Here is an 18,662-nt window from a genome sequence, read left to right as displayed (position 1 = left end):
TGAAAATGAAAAATGTCAACTTTTCGCGAGGGAAGAGTTTTGGGCCGACCCGACTGTCCTCTCATAAAAACCCAGTTCGGGTCCCGCGATCACTCTCCATTTCTTCACCCTCTCACCCTCTCAACTTTCTTCCAGTTTCTCCTCCATGCTCATCGCGAGTATAGGCCGTACTTTCTCTCCGTTGACCCCTTCCGAGTCACGTACGGGCTAGAAAGCCTCTTAACTAATATAACAGACCATTTTTAGTGCCGAAGCATTCATGTGAGCCACCTCTCCTAGCCGCTCTAAGCGCGAGTCTCTGCGGTTACTCGAAACACTTTCAACTTCACAAACCCACTTTCGGCGTCCTGTTGGTTCGGCTGACCGTTGGTTCGGCGGACTGCTGGTCCGGAAGTCAGAAACTTGTGGTTAAGAACTTGAACGGTGTCTCGACCTCATCACATTCAACGATGCTGCTGTTATAAATCCTCAAATACCTCATTAGGCCTAAGATATGACCAGTTTTTTTTTTTAAAAAAGTGTGTTGGTCGAAAAGCAGGGCCGTCATAAGTCATTGTCGTCGTCAAGTCTGAACAGTGGCCTCGACGAGTATCAAGATGCATGAGGAGTTCCGAAAAGTCAAGTCTGAAGAAGCATTCTCCATCACCAACATCAACCACAAACCTCCTCAATCGACAGCTCATTCTCAGTACTCCCTTTTATCTTTTAACTACCCGCAACAGCCTCCAACCTTTGACTTCACCTTATTTCAAGTCCCTTGGCCTCTCAGTAAGTACCCGTCCTCTCTTTTCCCGGGGACCTTAGCAGGCAGAGCCGTCAGAGATTATCAAAGTTGCAAAATTGGAATCACGGAGCTCTAATTATTGTAAAGTCAAAAGATCCCACTTCATCCATTTCTCGACGATCACACATATCTCTCCTCATCGCCCACTATGTGTCAAATGACTCAGATCTACTATTCCTGCGGCTGTATCAGCGGCTTCGTCGTTAAGGAGCCACGGTGCAAATACTATCCGGATTGCTATACCACATATGCCCCCGACACGTATCTCTCGTACCCATGCGCCAATCATCGCCCCCCTCCACGCTAGGGCGGCATCGGCTGGTCGGCGAGGAGGTGGGCGAGGTCCTGGTTGATTTCCTATGCATGGTCTCTCTCTCGTCCCTCCACGCCTCCCCTTCTGCACCATCATTCTCTTATACGCCGCTGGCCGGCTGCTTGGACGGGGACGGGGGGACTCCGGATCAGTAGCTAAATTACTACCGTCTGCCATTCGTTGATGCTCCGCGCTGGATGCCGGAGGGCTGCGGTTTTACTATTGTCATCAGCGGGGTTGGCTCCCTAATCGGCATCCACTCTTTGAGACAACACAGGTGTACATTAGCCACCATTCGTGAAATTTTACTAAGACAGTCATTCTATCCTTCTTGTGTCATAAAATAACTATCCAATGCCACTGCAGTTCTAACTATCGGGTAGGCGGACCGGCACGAAACATGAGCGGCCACAGCCAGAAGTGGGAACTTATGGATAGAGTCAATTATCACGCCCTGAGGGATGATCCAGCACGCAGAGTGCGGCGAAGCTACAGCAAGGTTGGGTCAAAGTCTGGTGGTTTGTTAAGCCTCCAAGAGCTTAGTCAGCCCACCGAGGTTGAATGGTGTAACACGAACGATGCCGATCTGGTGTGTCTGCAGCCTGCCTAATTTGTCCACGCACTCGTCCAAGCTAGGCACCATGCGGAACTGCACAGCGCTACTTATTGACCAACAAAACTCCGCCAATGCAAGCTGCCAGACTAAGCATGTTGCATATCACGAGTGGCATCTTGTCTGACTGAATGATCCGGCGAGAGCGTGATAGACTTTGCTCTCTACAGGCGTGAATATAAAATGACGGCCGATTCCCCAAGATATCTCCCAGAGAGCACAGAGCACAGTCCCCCACCCCCGGTCTGATCCTCCCAGCTTCCTCCATGCTTCTTGAAGAGCTGTCTGCTTCACCTCCAATTGTTTCTGTTTTGCCCAACACCGGCTATGGCCTCTTCAGTCCCATTCACTGTTGAAGACGTCCACCAGGGCTGGCCCAACGAGCCCATCCTATATCGCATCCGCGTCCCAGCCCGCGGGGCCGGGGACTCCCATCCAGGCCAGGTAATCAGATACCTGACCGCCCCCAATCCTCCCAAGGGCGCCAGCGGCGTGCCCGACCACCGCGGCAAGCTCCTGGCGTTCGACGCCGTCCCCGCCGGAGACTGGAACCTCGGGCGTCTTGTCAGCCCCGACGACAGCGCCGAGGGCAAGTTCGTTCTCGCCTCGACGGAGACGGCGCAGCTGGAGGAGGCCGTGGGGCTGCTGGACGGCGGTCCCTCCTGGTGCGACAGGAAAGTCGACCTCGTGGACCTGTTGGATCCGCTGGACGCTCGCCGCAAGAGCGGCCAGGCCGACGACAACCAGGATGATATTCCGTGCATGGCCACCGACATCCAGTGCATGAACCACATCTCCGCCGCAGTCCTCCCCACCCCCGCCGGCATGGCCACCGCCACGCTAGGGCCCGAGGTGATCGGCGTCTGGGCATGGCCGCCGGGCCACGCGCACGGCATCGCGGACGAGAGCCACGTCTACTCCATCATCCAGGCTCGCGACCCAGGCATGGCACCCCGGTTCCTCGCCCACGTCACCGATAACGGCACGCGCGTGATCGGCTTCCTGCTCGAGCGCATCGCGGACGCTCGCGAGGCGGGACCCGCAGACCTGGAGAAGTGTAAAGACACGCTGAGCCGCCTGCACGCGCTGGGCATCGCCTACGGCGGGCCACTGAAGAGGCACTCGTTTCTAGTCTGCGACGGCGGCGCGGTTCTCCTCCAGGGGTTCGGCGGATCGTTCGAGACAACTGATAAGGAGGTCCTGGGCCGTGAGCTCGAGGGTCTCGAGCAGGTTCTGGCTCAGCAACCCTCGGAGCTGGAGAAGTTCAACGCACCGGTCGACATAAAGCTCAGCGACAGATTGGTCGAGTTTCGGAGCCATGGGCTCACGCATCCATTCGTGCACTGGCAGCTCGCAAACAGCAAGCGCGTCACATTGACGGCCGAGCAACACAGGGAGATGGTTGCTGAGCTCGCGGCAAACAACTACCGCTGGACCGAGGAGGACATGGAGAGGGCGAAGCAGCGCTTCGGAGGGTCGGCGGACGTGGCCGTTGTCGGTGCTGCTGGTGAGCCAACTGGCTGAAGTTGGAGCACGTCTGCATTGTGTTCTAGCAAATGGAGGCACGGCAAGTTTAATGATTTACAGGATATCGGGTATGAATGTACTGACGGCCTTTAAGTGGAGACCTGCTCCTACTGTGTCTGCTGTTTATCAGTTCCTCGCCAGCAAGCATGGATTCGTAGCAAAGTACGTGCTCGTCTAGAAGTAATTGGAGCTTCTGGTACCAATGGTACAATTGCCTCTCCTCTTCAGGTGCTAGTCTTCCTAAACATCCCATGACGGTCGTACCGAGCCCGTATATGTCGACCTTCGAGCGTCTGCTTACCACTCTGTCGTACGAGAGCAGCGTTTCACGCAAGAGTAGACTGACGCCAAAAGAGGAGATAACAAGTTGAGGAGGCGAGACAATGGAAAGGACGAGCGCAGGTAATTGGCCATATGGCACCTTCTATCCTAATAATTCGAGAAGTGGAAGCAAAACACCGTGTCTGGGATGTCAGTGGAATCAGCAAGGAGAGACAAGTTGGACTTATTCGGGTCTTCGGATTCCACATAAGGCCGTCCGGCGTGGATGAAGGTGCCGAGAAGGGAGTGGTATCGCAACCTCGAGCTTTACCACCTCGACAACCGAAGGACTTCTTGCCATACATGCGGTGGCAGAATCATGAAGCTTGCTATACTGGAGGGTATTACTCGCAGACATATTCGATTGTCCGCACCGACACTCGTCGACACCGTAACACGCAATGTTCAGCCCAAAACGACCCAAGGGAGCGCCTGCTGCGTTGAATACACCAGCTGATGGTATTCCGTCAGCACCAAACCCCGGAACTGAACGAGCACGGACGGAGCGAGCGCCTTACCGCCGTTTCTTCGGGAACCCGGGTGCTACAATAGTTCGATAATAGTGAGTAAATACATAACCCCTTTCCTTCCCTCTCGAGCTCGCTTTCTCACCTCTTTCTCACCCTCTGTACATCTGCGAACCTCTTATCGATCCCCGTTCAGGTTACGCCTACGCACGTCAAGATAGATTCTCTCTTACGTTTACTGGTATAGTGCCATAGCCTATATTGGAGGGTATACTATTAACATCTTATCGCGTGCTCTGATTATTGAAGCTAAACTAGGTTTTCCTATTACTATACCATGGCCAGACGCGAGGAAGTCATCGGATGTCGAGAAGCTGCTAGACTTCTTGCGAATTATATAGAATATATTAATATAGATATTCTATTCCGTAGATTAGGAGAGCTACGTAAGTACTAAGGTTACTTCTAAGAGTAATAGAATATGGGAAAAAGAAGGTAAATTAACTAACTATCTAAAAAGAAAAGAAATAAATAAAGGAAATACGAGCTACATATATATAAAAAAAAGAGAATTAAGAGCTATATTATATAAGTATTACGTAGCAAGCCACCTATACATAGCTCCTATTAGAAATCATGGTTAGAGGGGGTACTAATAGGTATAGGTTAGAAGATATATAAAGGGAAGATATAAGAGTACCAAGTAGAAAAGGGGAGGTCTTAGACCAGCTCAACTAGTCTCCTATATCTTACCCCAACCTCTAACCGGATTAGGCGATTATACTGAGCTTTTTCCTTGTTACCCAGACTTTATTTCTATTTCTTATAGGGGATCTTAAAAATTCCTTTTAGATGTATTTCTAACTACCGTACGAACGTGTACTTAATTGATCCGTTTTCGGAACAAAAAGCTACCCTAGAGACTATTCTTTAAATAATATGATAAGCGGTGGTAGTAGTGGTGGTAGTGCAGTTAACTTGGTGGTATAATTGACTTGGTAGTACAATTAACTTAGTGGCAGTAGCAGTAGTAGCGGTGGTAGCGGTAGTAGCGGCGGTACTTCATCTGAAGAACCTCACCCTAACCAGTTAGTGGAGTCTGGTTGTTTTGGGAGGAGCCAATAGAATCTTTAGGAAGCCGCGACCCGCTTTGGGGTGAGGTTCAGGGGACTAGTTGGGCTGATCTATAGACTCGTTCTTGTGGTTCATGTGCGGAAATGCAGCTACGTCACTACCATGAATCTACCACAATAGTGCGGTCTATGACAGGTGGGGTGGTCCACCACGGTTATGGGCCCAACCACAGATTTGGGGTTCATGGGCCCCACAAAACAGATGGTATCGGAATTGTGGCTCATGCGTTGCATAAAGTGGGGGTTGTTCACGTGGTCAGCGGACAGAGGAGGCGGAGTTATATTTTACTGAAGCAATCCACCACGTGAAACCAGTCAATTGTTGAGGCACATTCGACCTTCATCTCAGCATCATGTCTTTGTCCGAACGTATACGATGGCAACCCCCCAAACCCGACTCCATTCTATCGGATTTTGAAAGAAGATGTCGTGTCGCGAAGGAGCAACCATTCCTCGATGAGAAATTGATGGACGATACCACAACCGCTTGTGCCTGGGCAAACCTCCGGCGGCCTCGACTGGGACGTTTCAAGCAACAGGGGGCATTCAACTTTACTAACCTGTTAGGCTATGGGCAGGACGGCATCGTCTGGAAAGTAGATGCCGGTGGCCAGGTATACGCGCTCAAAGTAGTATGTTTCGTATGACACCCTCCCAGCAAAGGCCATTCGCTGACAACAAAGTTCTGGGACAACCACCCGCCGGAGGGTACGCGATACTGGGCTATCCAGCGGGAATGCCAAAACGCTTCACTCCTCGAAACGATGCGACATGCAACCGAACGTTCTTCCAACCCCATCTGGTTGAATCCAAAGCCGAAAACATGGCGCGATGCGGCTCTCAATCTCCATGCCTTTTCCAATGAGGGTCTCAACCGAGAGCTATTTCGAGAGACACCCGGCGCGGTGAAATACAGTGCCGTGCCTCATCTGAGGAAATGCTACGGCTGGAAAATGATGAGTGGCAAGGAGCTCTGCGCACTCCCTTCGATCTTGCGCCCTCGTGAGATGAGACTGGATGGCGATATGCGTGAAATTTCACCGAGTGAATCCTATCATGCCATCGTATATGAATATGTGTCCGACAGCGATCATGCCCTGGATATGGGGGTTGTGCAAGCGCAGCTGGATTTTTTTTGGCTCACTGGGTTCTGCTTGGTGCCGTTACGGACAGAGAATTGGAAAGGCGCCGGAGTCTTGGTGGATATGGCAGACCTGGTGTGTCTTTGGCACGCTGCGTGGTTTCCGAGTTTGTACAAGCGAAGAGACGCAAAAGAGGTGATACAGCAGTGTCTATAAGACACACGTTACTGCATGCCCATGGCGCGAAGCACTTCATCCGTAGCCTAATGAATTCTCCCTGGTATATGTAACCACTCTCCCGCGCTTCCTGACTTGAACTCCGAGCACTTATAGTGTATGTTAGATACCAGTGAGGAAAGAAGAGGCAGGGGAGCAACATACCTCTCGACACAAGATGTTCACCTCGAAAGGCGCTTAGCCCCGACCACCGCAGGTCGGGCACGTAATACCCATAACCGTTTTGTTACCACGACAGGTTTCACACTTGTCGGGCTCCATGGCCACTCCTATGCGATAACAGATGCCGAACTGCGTATTGTAAGGAGGAACGGTAAAATTCTTAAGTTGAAAAAGAAAGCACGCGCTTTATTCAGAGCCAACGCCAAGCAGGGTCAGACGACCAACACTGACTAATATAGAGGCTCTTGCTGACGTCAGCGATCACCTAACGGTCTGGCAGCAGGACAGCATGACAATTCCCGCAAGTCAGCACCTCCCTTTCTTTCGTCGCATCCTGCAAGATTCGCCCTCAATGCGCTCTACTGCTGCAAAACAACTACGATGCACTTGCTCAGCCTTTTTCCAATCGAGCATTGACCTCAACAGACACCTTGATGATCATGCAGAACAACGGCGAGTCAGTTTAATGAGAACCCTGTTGTGCATGACTGACAGGGGCATATTTAGATCCGAGAGCGAATGATCGGGGATTTGCAAGCTGAAGTACTGAAACATCAAGCGCACGATAGAGTTGTTGATGAAATTTCATCCGAGAGCAATAGTGAACATGATAGCGAGCACGATAGCGAAGACATACCCAACCATCCGCCAGAGTCAGCAAATACCGAACTTCGCAGCCTGTCGCAGAAACTTGTTTGCCCTTCCTGCCCACGTACCAAGCCGTTCTCGACAAAGCAAAAGCTCCGTCGACATCATGAACAAGGTATTTCCTCCTGCTTAGGAAACAGAGATAAAGCTGATACTCGAGACGTGCAGACACAGAGTGTCGCGAAGTATGTGTGTGCTGCCATGATGTATTTAGAACCGTCCGAAAGTTCAAAAGACACGCAGAGAAGTGCACCAGCGACAGCAGGCGTAAAAGAGCATACATGGAGGAGACATGCGTGGACTTGACTAAACTTTCCGACACTAAACTCGATATTGCGCTACGCGAGAGAAAGAAACGATCACGGGACGAGGCAGGAATGGCTGCTAACCCATTGGACACCAGTAGATCAAATCCTGGAGCCCTGAAACGGACAAAGATCCCGCAAGAACCTCCTAGCAATATCCCAAGCGACCCCCGCGAGAACGTGTTGCAGTCATACATTACACCCACGACAGATACCGGAACTTGCTTGGCTATATCCCCTGGAGTAACGGTGTGTCTTGATCCTATAGGCATTCAAGGCCAAGTCTCAAACTTGTCGACGGAATCTGCCCAGGAGAATGGTTCGTCTCTGGATGCGTTAGAAAACTTCGACGCGCCTCTGATGCATATTATGAACTCGGTCCCTCTGGATATGTATCAGTGGCCGATGGATGGGTATGATGGCAACCCTCCTAGCAACGGTCCTACTATGTATCGTTTTTCATAATGCTTTCATTATTTCCCTAGCTTCTTTTTCCTGGAAGGCGAAGTTCAGTCCTATCTTTGGGCTTATGTTCTCTATTTCAGCCACCCGGTCCCTGAGTATCGTAGAGTTCGGGAGGACTATCTTGGGCCATTTGACCAATACATCTTCTGTCGCAAACATAAACGTCATAGTATATCCTTGCTTGATTTCAAAGCAGATACGAGCATCGAGGATAACTCTTGCCAAGTCGTCAGAAACGCAACAAAAGGTGTAGGCGCTGAACTCACAAGCCTCCGTTCGGAAAGTTGGGTGCTTCTGGTTCACAACCAGCCCGGCTCAGCTCTTCCGGTGACACCTCGAAAACCGATCTCAAGCCCTTTGTCGTTTTGAATTTATGAAGATGCGATCCAGCATAATAAGCGACTTGTGACCCTTTCGAACACACATGCACCGTGAAAACCCGCCGTCCAGCTTCAGGCCCGCCTTGCCTAAAGCATTCAATATGCTGATCGGGTAACGCTTCGTATCTGAGCCAGTGCGCAAGGAGACATCGGTCGAAATAGGCTTCCAATATGTGTTGAATGCGCTATGAGATATTAGCTTCTGAGACAACAAGCAGAGTGCTGAACTTGCGGGATTGAACGCGAAGTCGGTTAGGAAATCCAGCCCATATTCTGTGTAGTAAGGGAAACCTCTCTTGGCGAATTCCGATACCCGGTTTCCTGCAGAGGTATCTTGCCAGCAATAAAAGCCTCTCTCCGAGACAGACCCTTCTGCAACCTCCTGGGAGGCGTCGGTTGACGCCATGACTTCGAATATGGTAAAGTGGTATCATAACCGAGTGGTGAGGGGGTCACATTGGTTTGACATCGATGTACGGATCAGTGTTTCCCCGCGCCGGGCGCAATCACATGCCGTCGTAACCATCAATTTGTTGTCACTTTTCGTATAGCACCACCAAATCATGGTGCGTGCGTATTTACGAACCACAGCTGTGTGGTCCCTTCTGTCTAGCACCATCGATTCGTGGTGCGTTTCGGCGACTTTGATGGAGGGCATCCATCGTGAAAGCACGGTCTTCTACATAGACTCAGTACGAAATGATTCCCTATTAAAGCAAAGATAGCGCCAATTAATCTCTACCTGTTATTATTGGGTCTAGTACACTTCAAAGCTATTGAGCCATCCGACTTTTGGTTGAACATAGTTGCCTCAATGCCGCCATCCATTCACGACATTCTGGCAGAACCAAACCCTGAGCTCGACTCAAGCTCGGTTTCTTGGGGTCAGAACACATCTGGCCGAGATTGGATACCTGTGACGGGATGGATACCGTGGGAGGACTTCACGTATCAAAACTTGGTATCGATGTACCGACAGGTACTCACTGTGCGCTGGAGGGATCCTCCGTCAATCAACATGGCGTCAGGTTTTGATCGATAGGTCCGAGATGAAAAGAGCCTGGACTATTTTTTGGCTGTTACGTAGCTGGCGAGAGCTAAGCTTAGGTTAATAGGTTATTCGCAAAGAGAGTAATGGAATAAGGGTAAGAAGGTATATATTAACTAACTAGAAAAGAAGGAAAGCTATTAAAGAATATAAAGCGATCTATAGGTATATATAGTAATACTTAGCTAGCTTAAGTAAGCTAGGTAGTTCCTACTAAGGGTATATGCCTACGTAATATATCCCCTAGTTAAGCTTACGATAATAAGGTTAATTATAATCCTTTACTTACGATAATAACCTAAGGAATTATTCCTTAATTTCGTTATACCTCGTTAAGGTTAATCGATTATTAGGTGCCTTATCTCGGGCTTCCTTATATTCCCTTATTCGTATATATTCCGGTTTATTACTAGTAGTATTTTCTCCTAAGTTATATACTCTTCGTACCTTTTACTTAATACTTTATAGTTTATTATAAATAAAAATAATTACTCGTATAATTATTCGTATAATTACTCGCTCTCGATTAAGCGGTAGTTAGTTATATAGGTAATATAGTAATAATAATAGTAATAGCTCTAGTATTAATACTAAGATTTAATCTCTTTTATTACTATTACGCGCGCTCGCGCGCGTTACCTATGCTAACCGATTCTACCGTTTTTTCTACGAAAGCGGTTAAGTATAAATATATCTAAGATTTCTCGCTTTCGAATTAAACGTACCTCTTTCTTTTCCTTTCTTTCCTAAGTTATTTATTATAGATATATACCCCTAACTATAATTAAATAATTCCATTAATTACGCGATCGTAAGCTAATATAATTAATAAAGCTTCGTTAATTTATTATCGTAAGATAAGTCCGCTTCTTTTATAATTTACGTAAAGCGTAGCTCGCGTATTATATAAGTCGTAATATACTTCTATTAAGCGACCGTAGGATAATATCTTAACCTATCGCGGTAAGGGTTATTATTTATAATTAATATATTACTTTTAATATTAAAATATCTTAGGATAATAAAGCGATCGTTAGTTATTTTATATTAATAGGTAAGAAATTATTCGAGATAATCCGTTTATTATTTATTCGTTATTTACCGGTAGTAATATAATACCGTAATTAACGATTTCTTAATATATTTAATACTTAAAAGCTTCGTAAAATAATATTAACGCTCTAAGGTATCGTAGCCTCGCTAGAGTAAAGAATACTCGGCTTTTTTACCGCGAGCTTCTAACCTATCTCCCGTATTCGTACGGGGAATAATACTAAAGCTTCGGCCGGTAGCCTTACTCGCCGTAAAAGGATACCCTTTACTCCCGGGTCCGGGGCCTTAGTTATCGCTTAGCCCCTTAAAGACCTTTTTATCGACGAAAGCGACGTCGATATAATTATACTTAGCGTTTTTACGTAACGTACCTAAGCCTTAATTACTCGCGTTTCTTAAGGTATCGTATCCCGAGCTATTAAGGTTTCTACCGATAAGTTTTTTAAGAAGGAATCCTCCGAGGAAGACTCCCTTTCTTTATACGAAGGAATAATCGAAAAAAGCGACCGCCCGGTTATATTAATTATTCGTAAGGTTTCCTCGCGTAAAACCCGAGCTTAAACTCGCGTATATTAAGTTACGTTTTTTAATAATATCGCCGTTACTCGCGTAACCTAAGCGATCGTTATTATTATTATACCGATCCGTAATAATATCGTAGGACGAGAACGAGAATAAAAACGAAGCCGTAACGCTTTTTCGGTTCCCGGAATTACTATCGCTTTCGTTACTTCCCCTAGCCCGGCCGTTCCGGCGGTTTCGTTTAATACCTCCGTCGCGCCAGCCGTTCTTACTTTTACTACCGTCGCCTTAAGAACTACCTCGGTTATCCGTAATCGAAAATATAGAGCTCGCCGTATAATTCCTTACCTAACCTACGTACGTAATACGGCTTAGAATAGGTTTACTAAAAAATACTTCGATTCTTTTTAAAGTATCGGCCGTTACTACCGTTACTTATCCGGTTACTAAGGAGGAGCAGAGCGTACGCGATACTAGAGACCCGGATAGGTTTACTCGAAAGTATATTCTATCGAAGACTATAGTACGTACGATAATCTAAGATAGATAAAATTAATATCGCTATATTAATCGAGAGGCAAGGAATCTAATATAGTTATCGTATCTTAGCTATGCCCCTTAGTCGTAGAGATATAGTAATCGCTAGCCCGAAGGTATAAGAAGTAAGGAAAGAAAAAAGGTAAAACGTAAAAGTTATTTATCCGGCTATAGCGGTACGACGAAGTAACTTAAGCGCTTATAACCGAAATAAATATATTAATCGGAGAACGACGAATCTAATGGTAAAAACGAATCTTTAATTAAGGTAAAAATAATAAAGATAGTAATTTAGCTAAGTCGTAAATTAAATAATAAATATAATATATCCCGTACTTACGGAAGCTATGGTTATTTTATATAGGTATAAGGCTTATCGTAACGTATTACGTAATATATTAAGAGGGTATATCTTACCGTATTATTATAGCTTCCTTAGTTTAATTATACCGTAAGAAATAATTAAACTAAAAAGGATAGTACGGTAAGTCCCGATTAATATCTCCCCTTAAAAACTACCGCGAAATTCCATTCCTCCGGCTATTATTTAATTACTACGGCCGCGTCTTTAACTTCTCGTTTAATATTATAAGGAAGCTCTTTTATTACTTTACGGCTAACTTAGCCCGGTTTATCCTCGCCGATCTAACCCGATCGGCGTTTTCCTTCTTTATTTCGGCTACCTTCTTCTTAATCTCGTCCTAGCCCTCTTAATTAAGGGGATAGTAAGGGAACGGGCGCGTCCTAAGGATTCATTAGGTATCTTTCCTTTACTTATACGGTATAGAAGTTTCCTCCGACTAAAAAGCCTTAATTCTTTTTAGTCCGGGAGAAAGAAGGAGGCGCGTTATAACCTTAACGAGGTTATTATAACGGAAGTTTATATCCGTTAATACGAAAAAGTAAGGGGGATTAAGTACTAAGGTTATAAAGGAACGACGGACTTCGGCTTATACGATAAACCAAATAAAGGATTTACGGCTAGGAGGCTCGCCGATCGGCGTACTTTAAACGGATACTATAGCGTTAATAAGGTTAATTCGCTTTTAATAATTTACGGCTTACCGAAGACGTTTAACGATACCTACCCCTTCCTTTAAAACTCGAACGTTATAAAACTACTTTACTACTTCGGCGTATTCTTTTATAGTATTAAAGGAGTTAAGGCCCTTATTCTCTTAGGCTTAACGCGCGACCTCGATCGGTCGTTTAAAGATAAGATACGGTAAAATACCGCTTTAAAACCTATAACTAAAGCTATCTTATTAATTTATTAACGCGATATAATAAGTAGATTAAGAGGTTATACCGGACTCGAGGTTACCGTTTCCTTAGGTTCGTTATAATTAGCTAAGCGCGTACGCCGCCCGATCGAAGGCGCCGTTCCTAACTATATTAAAACTATATAATTTCCGAAACTTAAGGAGATATAGCGTTACGGTAAAGTAAGCCTAAGAGAACTTTATAGGGTCGGTAATAACTCGTTCGGGATTTACTAGGTCCGTATAGATCGTAAAAACTAAAATAAAGGCGGGGTTATCGAGAAGGTATTAACGGGTAAGGAAATCGAACGATCCTACCGATCGGTAGCCTATCGTTTAATACGGGTTTACTTCGAAGGCCGCTTTCCTACCTTCGAGGTCGTAACTAATTATAATATAAAGGACGTAGATATTCTCGTTAATAAGGTAGTCGTAACGGACGACGTAAACAAAAGAATTAGGTAGGGCTACCTTCGTTTATTCTTATAGTTATTAATTTATAGTTCGGAATCGATTAGCGGATAGCCGGAAGGCCTAGGCTATATCGGATCCTAGCTCGATCGGACCTTTCCCCGAATCGTAATTATCCAGAATACTAAGCTAATACTTCTTTATATTACTTTAATTATCTTTACTACCGTAAATCTCCCGTAGAAGTTTAATTAAGTCGGTTAGATCGGCGCGACGTACGTTTCTATAAACGGAGGAAAGGAAGAAGAAAAGGGAGATTCCGGCGGAACGGAAGGAAGATATAATAAAAATAAAAAAAAAGAATTAAGAAAAGGGGGAGAAAAGATAATAAATTAAAGGTAAAAATAAGAATTTAAATTAATAATAAAAAAGGTAGGCTAGAGATTAATAAGAATATAATAATTATAGAGGAAGGGTTTTCGAAATAAGATACCTAAAGAGGAAAAGGAGAAGGAGGAAGGGAGACGTATTAACGATATAGTTAGATATACCTTTACGGCTAACGCTTTTAAGAAAGCGCGTTCCCTTGCGTACGTATTAAGGAGGAGCAGAGCGTACGCGATGCTAGAGACCCGGATAGGTTCACTCGAAAGTATATTCTATCGAAGACTATAGTACGTACGATAGTCTAAGATAGATAAAACTAATATCGCTATATTAATCGAAAGGTAAGAAATCTAATGTAGTTATCGTATCTTAGCTATGCCCCTTAGTCGTAAAGATGTAATAGTCGCTAGCCCGAAGGCATAAGAGGTAAGGGGAGAAAAGGGGCAAAACGTAAAAGTTACTTATTCGGTTTTAGCGGTACGATAAAGTAATTTAAGCGCCTATAACTAAGATAGATATATTAATCGGAAAACGACGAATCTAATGGTAAAAACGAATCTTTAATTAAGGTAAAAATAATAAAGATAGTAATCTAGCTAAGTAATAATCTAGATAATAAATATAGCATATCCCGTACTTACGGGAGCTATGGTTATTCTATATAGGCATAAGGCCTATCGTAACGTATTACGTAATATATTAAGAAGGTATATCTTACCGTATTATTATAGCCTCCTTAGTTTAATTATACCGTAAGAAATAATTAAATTAAAAAGGATAGTACGGTATATCCCGATTAATATCTCCCCTTAAAAACTACCGCGAAACTCCATTCTACCGGCTATTATTTAATTATTACCGCCGTACTTTTAGCTTTTCGTCTAATATTATAAGGAGGCCCTTTTATTACTTTACGGCTAACTTAGCCCGGTTTATCCTTACCGATCTAGCCCGATCGGCGTTTTCCTTCTTTATTTCGGCTACCTTTTTCTTAGTTTCGTTCTAGCCCTTTTAATTAGGGGGATAGTAGGAGAGCGGGCGCGTTCCGAAGGTTAATTAGGTATCTTTCCTTTACCTATACGGTATAGAGGTCTTTCCCGACTAAAAAGCCTTAATTCTTTCTAGTCCGGGGGAAGGAAGAAGGCGCGTTATAACCTTAACGAGGTTATCGTAACGGAAGTTTACGTCCGTTAATACGAAGGAATAAAGGGAATTAAATACTAAGGCTATAAAGGAACGATAAACTTCGGCCTATACGATAAACCGAACGAAGGATTTACGGCTAAGGAACTCGCCGATCGGCGTACTTTAAGCGGATACTATAGCGTTAATAAGGTTAATTCGCTTCTAGTAATTTACGGCTTACCGAAAACGCTTAACGATACTTACCCCCTCCTTTAAAACTCAAACGTTATAAAATTACTCTACTACCTCGGCGTATTCTCTTATAATATTAAGGAAATCGAATCCTTTATTCTTTTAGGCCTAGCGCGCGACCTCGATCGGTCGTTTAAAGATAAAATACGGTAAAATACCGCTCTAAAAACCGTAACTAAAGCTATTTTATTAGTTTATTAACGCGACGTAGTAAGTAAACTAAGGGATTATATTAAGCTCGAGATTACCGTCTTTTTATACCCGCCGTAACTAACCGAACGCGTACGCCGCCTAATCGAAAGCGCCGTCTTTAACTATATTAAAGCTAAATAATCTCCAGGGCTTAGGGAGGTATAATATTACGGCGAAGTAAGCTTAGGAGAACTTTAAGGAATCGGTAATAATTCGTTCGGGGTTTATTAGATCCGTATAAATCGTAAAAACTAAAGTAAAGGCGGGATTATCGAAGAGGTATTAACGGGTAAGGAAATCGAACGATCCTACCGATCGATAGCCTATCGTTTAATACGGGTTTATTTCGAAGGCCGCTTTCCTACCTTCGAAGTCGTAACTAATTATAATATAAAGGACGCGGATATCCTCGTTAGTAAGGTAGTCGTAACGGGCGACGTAAACGAAAGAGTTAACTAGGGCTACCTTCGTTTATTCCTATAGCTATTAGTTTATAATTCGGGATCGATTAACGGATAGCCGGAAGGCCTAGGCTATATCGGATCTTAATTCGATCGGACCCTTCCCCGAATCGTAATTATCTAAAGTACTAAGCTAATACTTCTCTATATTACTTTAATTATTTTTACTACCGTAAATCTCCCGTAGGAATTTAATTAAGTCGGTTAAATCGGCGCGACGTACGTCTCTATAAACGGAGGGGAGGAAAAAGAAGAGGGGGATTCCGGCGGAGCGGGAAAAAGATATAATGAAAATAAAAAAAAGAATTAAAGGAAGAAGGAGAAAAGATAGTAAGTTAAAGGTAAAAATAAGAATTTAAATTAATAATAAAAAAGATAGGCTAAAGATTAATAGGAATATAATAATTATAAGGGGGATTTCGGAATAAGATACCTAAAGAGAAAAAAGAAAGGGAGGAAGGAAGACGTATTAACGATATAATTAGATATACCTTTACGGCTAATGCTTTAGGAAAGCGCGTTCCCCCGCGTACGTATAGAGCTATAATAAAAGACGCGTTAGCTTATAGCTTCTTACTATATGCTTTTAATAAAGTAATAAATACGTACGTTCGTAAACTCGTAATTAAACGTAAGCTAGGGTAGGTACTATCGAAACTCTCCTAAGTACGGTACTTACGACCTAGGTAACGTATTCGACTCTCTCGTTCTCGTCCGACCTTCCCTTTTATTTTTCGTTATTCCATAGTTTCGATTTACTTCCTTTCTTTTATTCCCTAGGTCCTTTATCTTCGTTTTAATTCGTTTTTCGATTTTTCTTAATTTTAGATTTATAATTTCGTCGTTTCTATCTCTCTCTCTTATATATATATATATATAATAAACCCTACTATCTAGAAGTAACTCCTTAAACTAAACCGGGCGTCCGTTCTTAAGTTACTCGAGTAATTAAAGGCTACGGGAATTACCGACGAAAAGATTACCGGGGCGTTTAAAAAAGCTAAGGAGAATAAGAAAAAGGCCGTAACGCATTAACGGGCTAAGTCGATACCGCTACCGGTAAACCTAATAAATAAATAGCCCGACGAATCCTTCCGCCGCTTATTCTCTACCGAGAAATTCCGGAACGTTAATCGGCTAATTCCTAAGCTTTAATAAGTACCGTACGTTCCGTATTTCCGCCCGTTAAACTAAAGCCCGAAAGTAATTATCGGCCGGTAGCTCCGGAGCATTAAAGGAATTCGGATAATAAACTAATAACGCTAGGTATATAGCTCTTAATATTAATAAGATCTATTAATCGAAGGTTATACTAACTAATAATAAAATAATTCGTAACGTTCGGTTTTATTTTTTAGGTAGGCCGGCGGCCGGCCGGTATATCGTATAAGAGATTATAAGTAAGGACTTTTAGGAGGTTACCTACTTCTAAAGCTACGCTATATCCCTCGCTCGTTACGTTTAATCCTTTCGCCGCCGGACGTTATTTATAGAGATTAATAATAAGGGCCCGGTTAACGAATATTTCCGTCGGTTAGCGACGAATCCTCGTTACGTCGCTAGCCTATTCGTTTAATAATATAAGGTACCTAACGAAATACCTTACTAGTATTACGAGCGCCGGCTCGCTTCTTCCGATACCGCTAAGTACGTAGGTATATAGCCCTTCTTTTCCTACCGATCCTTAGCTTCCGATCGTATCTTTAGGTACTTTTACGGTATTTACCTTTTCTTTATTAACGGAATACGCTATAAATTCCGGGACGAGCGGTTTATCTACTTACGGATAAGGATAAATCGTAACCTTCCTTTAATAAAGGATCTAAGCCAGGCCGTATACCCGCTTATAATACGGGTAACGAAAGAGGAGTTATTATTTATAATAAACTCGAAGATCGCTACTTTCCGTGGGTCGGGAAGTAAGTAAGTTTTTAATTTTCTTAATAACTAATAAGTAAAGGATAAGGTAAAAGAGTAGAGAGAAAAAAAGAGGTACTAATCGGTAGGTATACGTTACTTCTAGCTTATTTTTAGACGCGTATTCCTTTCCTTTTCTTTTCTTTTTCTTTTGCTTTTATTAATATAAATTACTTTCCTTACTTTCCCTTTAAATATTAAAATATACCTATGTTAAAATGTAATAATTACGTAATATTAGGATATTAATATCCCGGATTCCTAACGATAAACGCAAAGGATAATTTATTTAAGTATAGGAACGCGTTAATCGGCGTTAATAATCTATAGAAACATACTTTCTTTTAAGGTAAGAAGTAAGGAAGGGGCGTATTTATTAATATTATAATTTAGGGTATTAATTTCGTATATAGGCTATCGGTTTAATAACTATATAGGGATAACTTCTTTCCTCTTTTACTTAAGAGAGCGATTATATATTAAGCTCCTAGGCTTTATTACTCTTCGATCGGTATAGGTAGGTTATTTTAGGGTATTATAGCCTTATCGTATTATAGTAGGAAGATTATTTATTAAATCGGGTCGATCTTTTTAATTTAGGTTTATCGTTAGGTATAACTTCGTATCCTTTAAGCTTCTTATTTAATATTTTTACTATAATTCGTACCTTATCGTTCGGGGCTAACTATTCTTTTTCTTTATCGTCGATTACCGAGGGCATAGGCTCTAGGCCTCCTTTAGTTTAAGGGTCGTTAATAATCGTCGATTCTTAGTCCTTATATTTAGTCGGTAGTAGGTATATAATCCATTCGTCTTCTTTCGGGTTCTTTAGCTCTTAAAACCCGTTAATATCTTAAATAAATTTCCGTAATTTATAGCCTAAAACCGGATATAATAACGTAATTTTATCCGATTCTTTAAGCTTATAACGATTATAGTTTAGATCTTCGGCGATTAGGTACGGTTCCTTTTAGTAGTACTTTAGTTTTACGGCTATCGACTTATTTATATATCGTAGCGTATCGTATAATAGTATAAGGTCGTCGGTTTTTAGAGGC

At 43.5% G+C, this 18,662-nt stretch overlaps 5 protein-coding genes across 5 annotated transcripts; 3 read left to right on the top strand and 2 right to left on the bottom strand.

The window, feature by feature from the left end:
- Window positions 1-1,937: 1,937 nt before the first annotated feature.
- On the top strand, window positions 1,938-3,459 carry GGS23DRAFT_541688 (uncharacterized protein). The gene has a single exon (XM_051514813.1). It carries the CDS (start codon window positions 2,038-2,040, stop codon window positions 3,232-3,234), a length of 1,197 nt encoding a protein of 398 aa, XP_051366935.1. The 5' UTR covers window positions 1,938-2,037; the 3' UTR covers window positions 3,235-3,459.
- Window position 3,460: 1 nt separating this feature from the next.
- On the top strand, window positions 3,461-4,140 carry GGS23DRAFT_541689 (uncharacterized protein). Its single transcript, XM_051514814.1, has one exon. It carries the CDS (start codon window positions 3,652-3,654, stop codon window positions 4,000-4,002), a length of 351 nt encoding a protein of 116 aa, XP_051366934.1. The 5' UTR covers window positions 3,461-3,651; the 3' UTR covers window positions 4,003-4,140.
- A 1,279-nt stretch (window positions 4,141-5,419) lies between these two features.
- Window positions 5,420-6,644, top strand: GGS23DRAFT_591360 (uncharacterized protein). Its single transcript, XM_051517740.1, has 2 exons — window positions 5,420-5,790; window positions 5,842-6,644. Exons 1-2 carry the CDS (start codon window positions 5,512-5,514, stop codon window positions 6,454-6,456), a joined length of 894 nt encoding a protein of 297 aa, XP_051366933.1. The 5' UTR covers window positions 5,420-5,511; the 3' UTR covers window positions 6,457-6,644.
- A 298-nt stretch (window positions 6,645-6,942) lies between these two features.
- GGS23DRAFT_541652 (uncharacterized protein) lies at window positions 6,943-8,110 on the bottom strand. The gene has a single exon (XM_051514812.1). It carries the CDS (start codon window positions 7,862-7,864, stop codon window positions 7,103-7,105), a length of 762 nt encoding a protein of 253 aa, XP_051366932.1. The 5' UTR covers window positions 7,865-8,110; the 3' UTR covers window positions 6,943-7,102.
- On the bottom strand, window positions 8,052-8,843 carry GGS23DRAFT_608400 (uncharacterized protein; the record flags this gene model as incomplete). Its single annotated transcript, XM_051520203.1, has 3 exons — window positions 8,052-8,274; window positions 8,324-8,622; window positions 8,670-8,843. 3 exons carry the CDS (start codon window positions 8,841-8,843, stop codon window positions 8,052-8,054), a joined length of 696 nt encoding a protein of 231 aa, XP_051366931.1.
- Between the last annotated feature and the right edge of the window lie 9,819 nt (window positions 8,844-18,662).

This window comes from Durotheca rogersii (assembly GCF_024521655.1).
Source record: "Durotheca rogersii strain YMJ 92031201 chromosome Unknown GGS23scaffold_92, whole genome shotgun sequence".
NCBI classification, from domain to species: domain Eukaryota; kingdom Fungi; phylum Ascomycota; class Sordariomycetes; order Xylariales; family Xylariaceae; genus Durotheca; species Durotheca rogersii.
This window is presented reverse-complemented; position numbering and strand designations above follow the sequence as displayed.

Bases quoted from the DNA above. Each gene is read 5' to 3' on its own strand.
- GGS23DRAFT_541688 (XM_051514813.1), top strand. From the start codon at position 2,038: ATGGCCTCTTCAGTCCCATTCACTGTTGAAGACGTCCACCAGGGCTGG.
- GGS23DRAFT_541689 (XM_051514814.1), top strand. From the start codon at position 3,652: ATGGCACCTTCTATCCTAATAATTCGAGAAGTGGAAGCAAAACACCGT.
- GGS23DRAFT_591360 (XM_051517740.1), top strand. From the start codon at position 5,512: ATGTCTTTGTCCGAACGTATACGATGGCAACCCCCCAAACCCGACTCC. The intron at 5,791-5,841 runs GTATGTTTCGTA...CTGACAACAAAG, and splicing joins AGGTATACGCGCTCAAAGTA to TTCTGGGACAACCACCCGCC.
- GGS23DRAFT_541652 (XM_051514812.1), bottom strand. From the start codon at position 7,864: ATGCCTATAGGATCAAGACACACCGTTACTCCAGGGGATATAGCCAAG.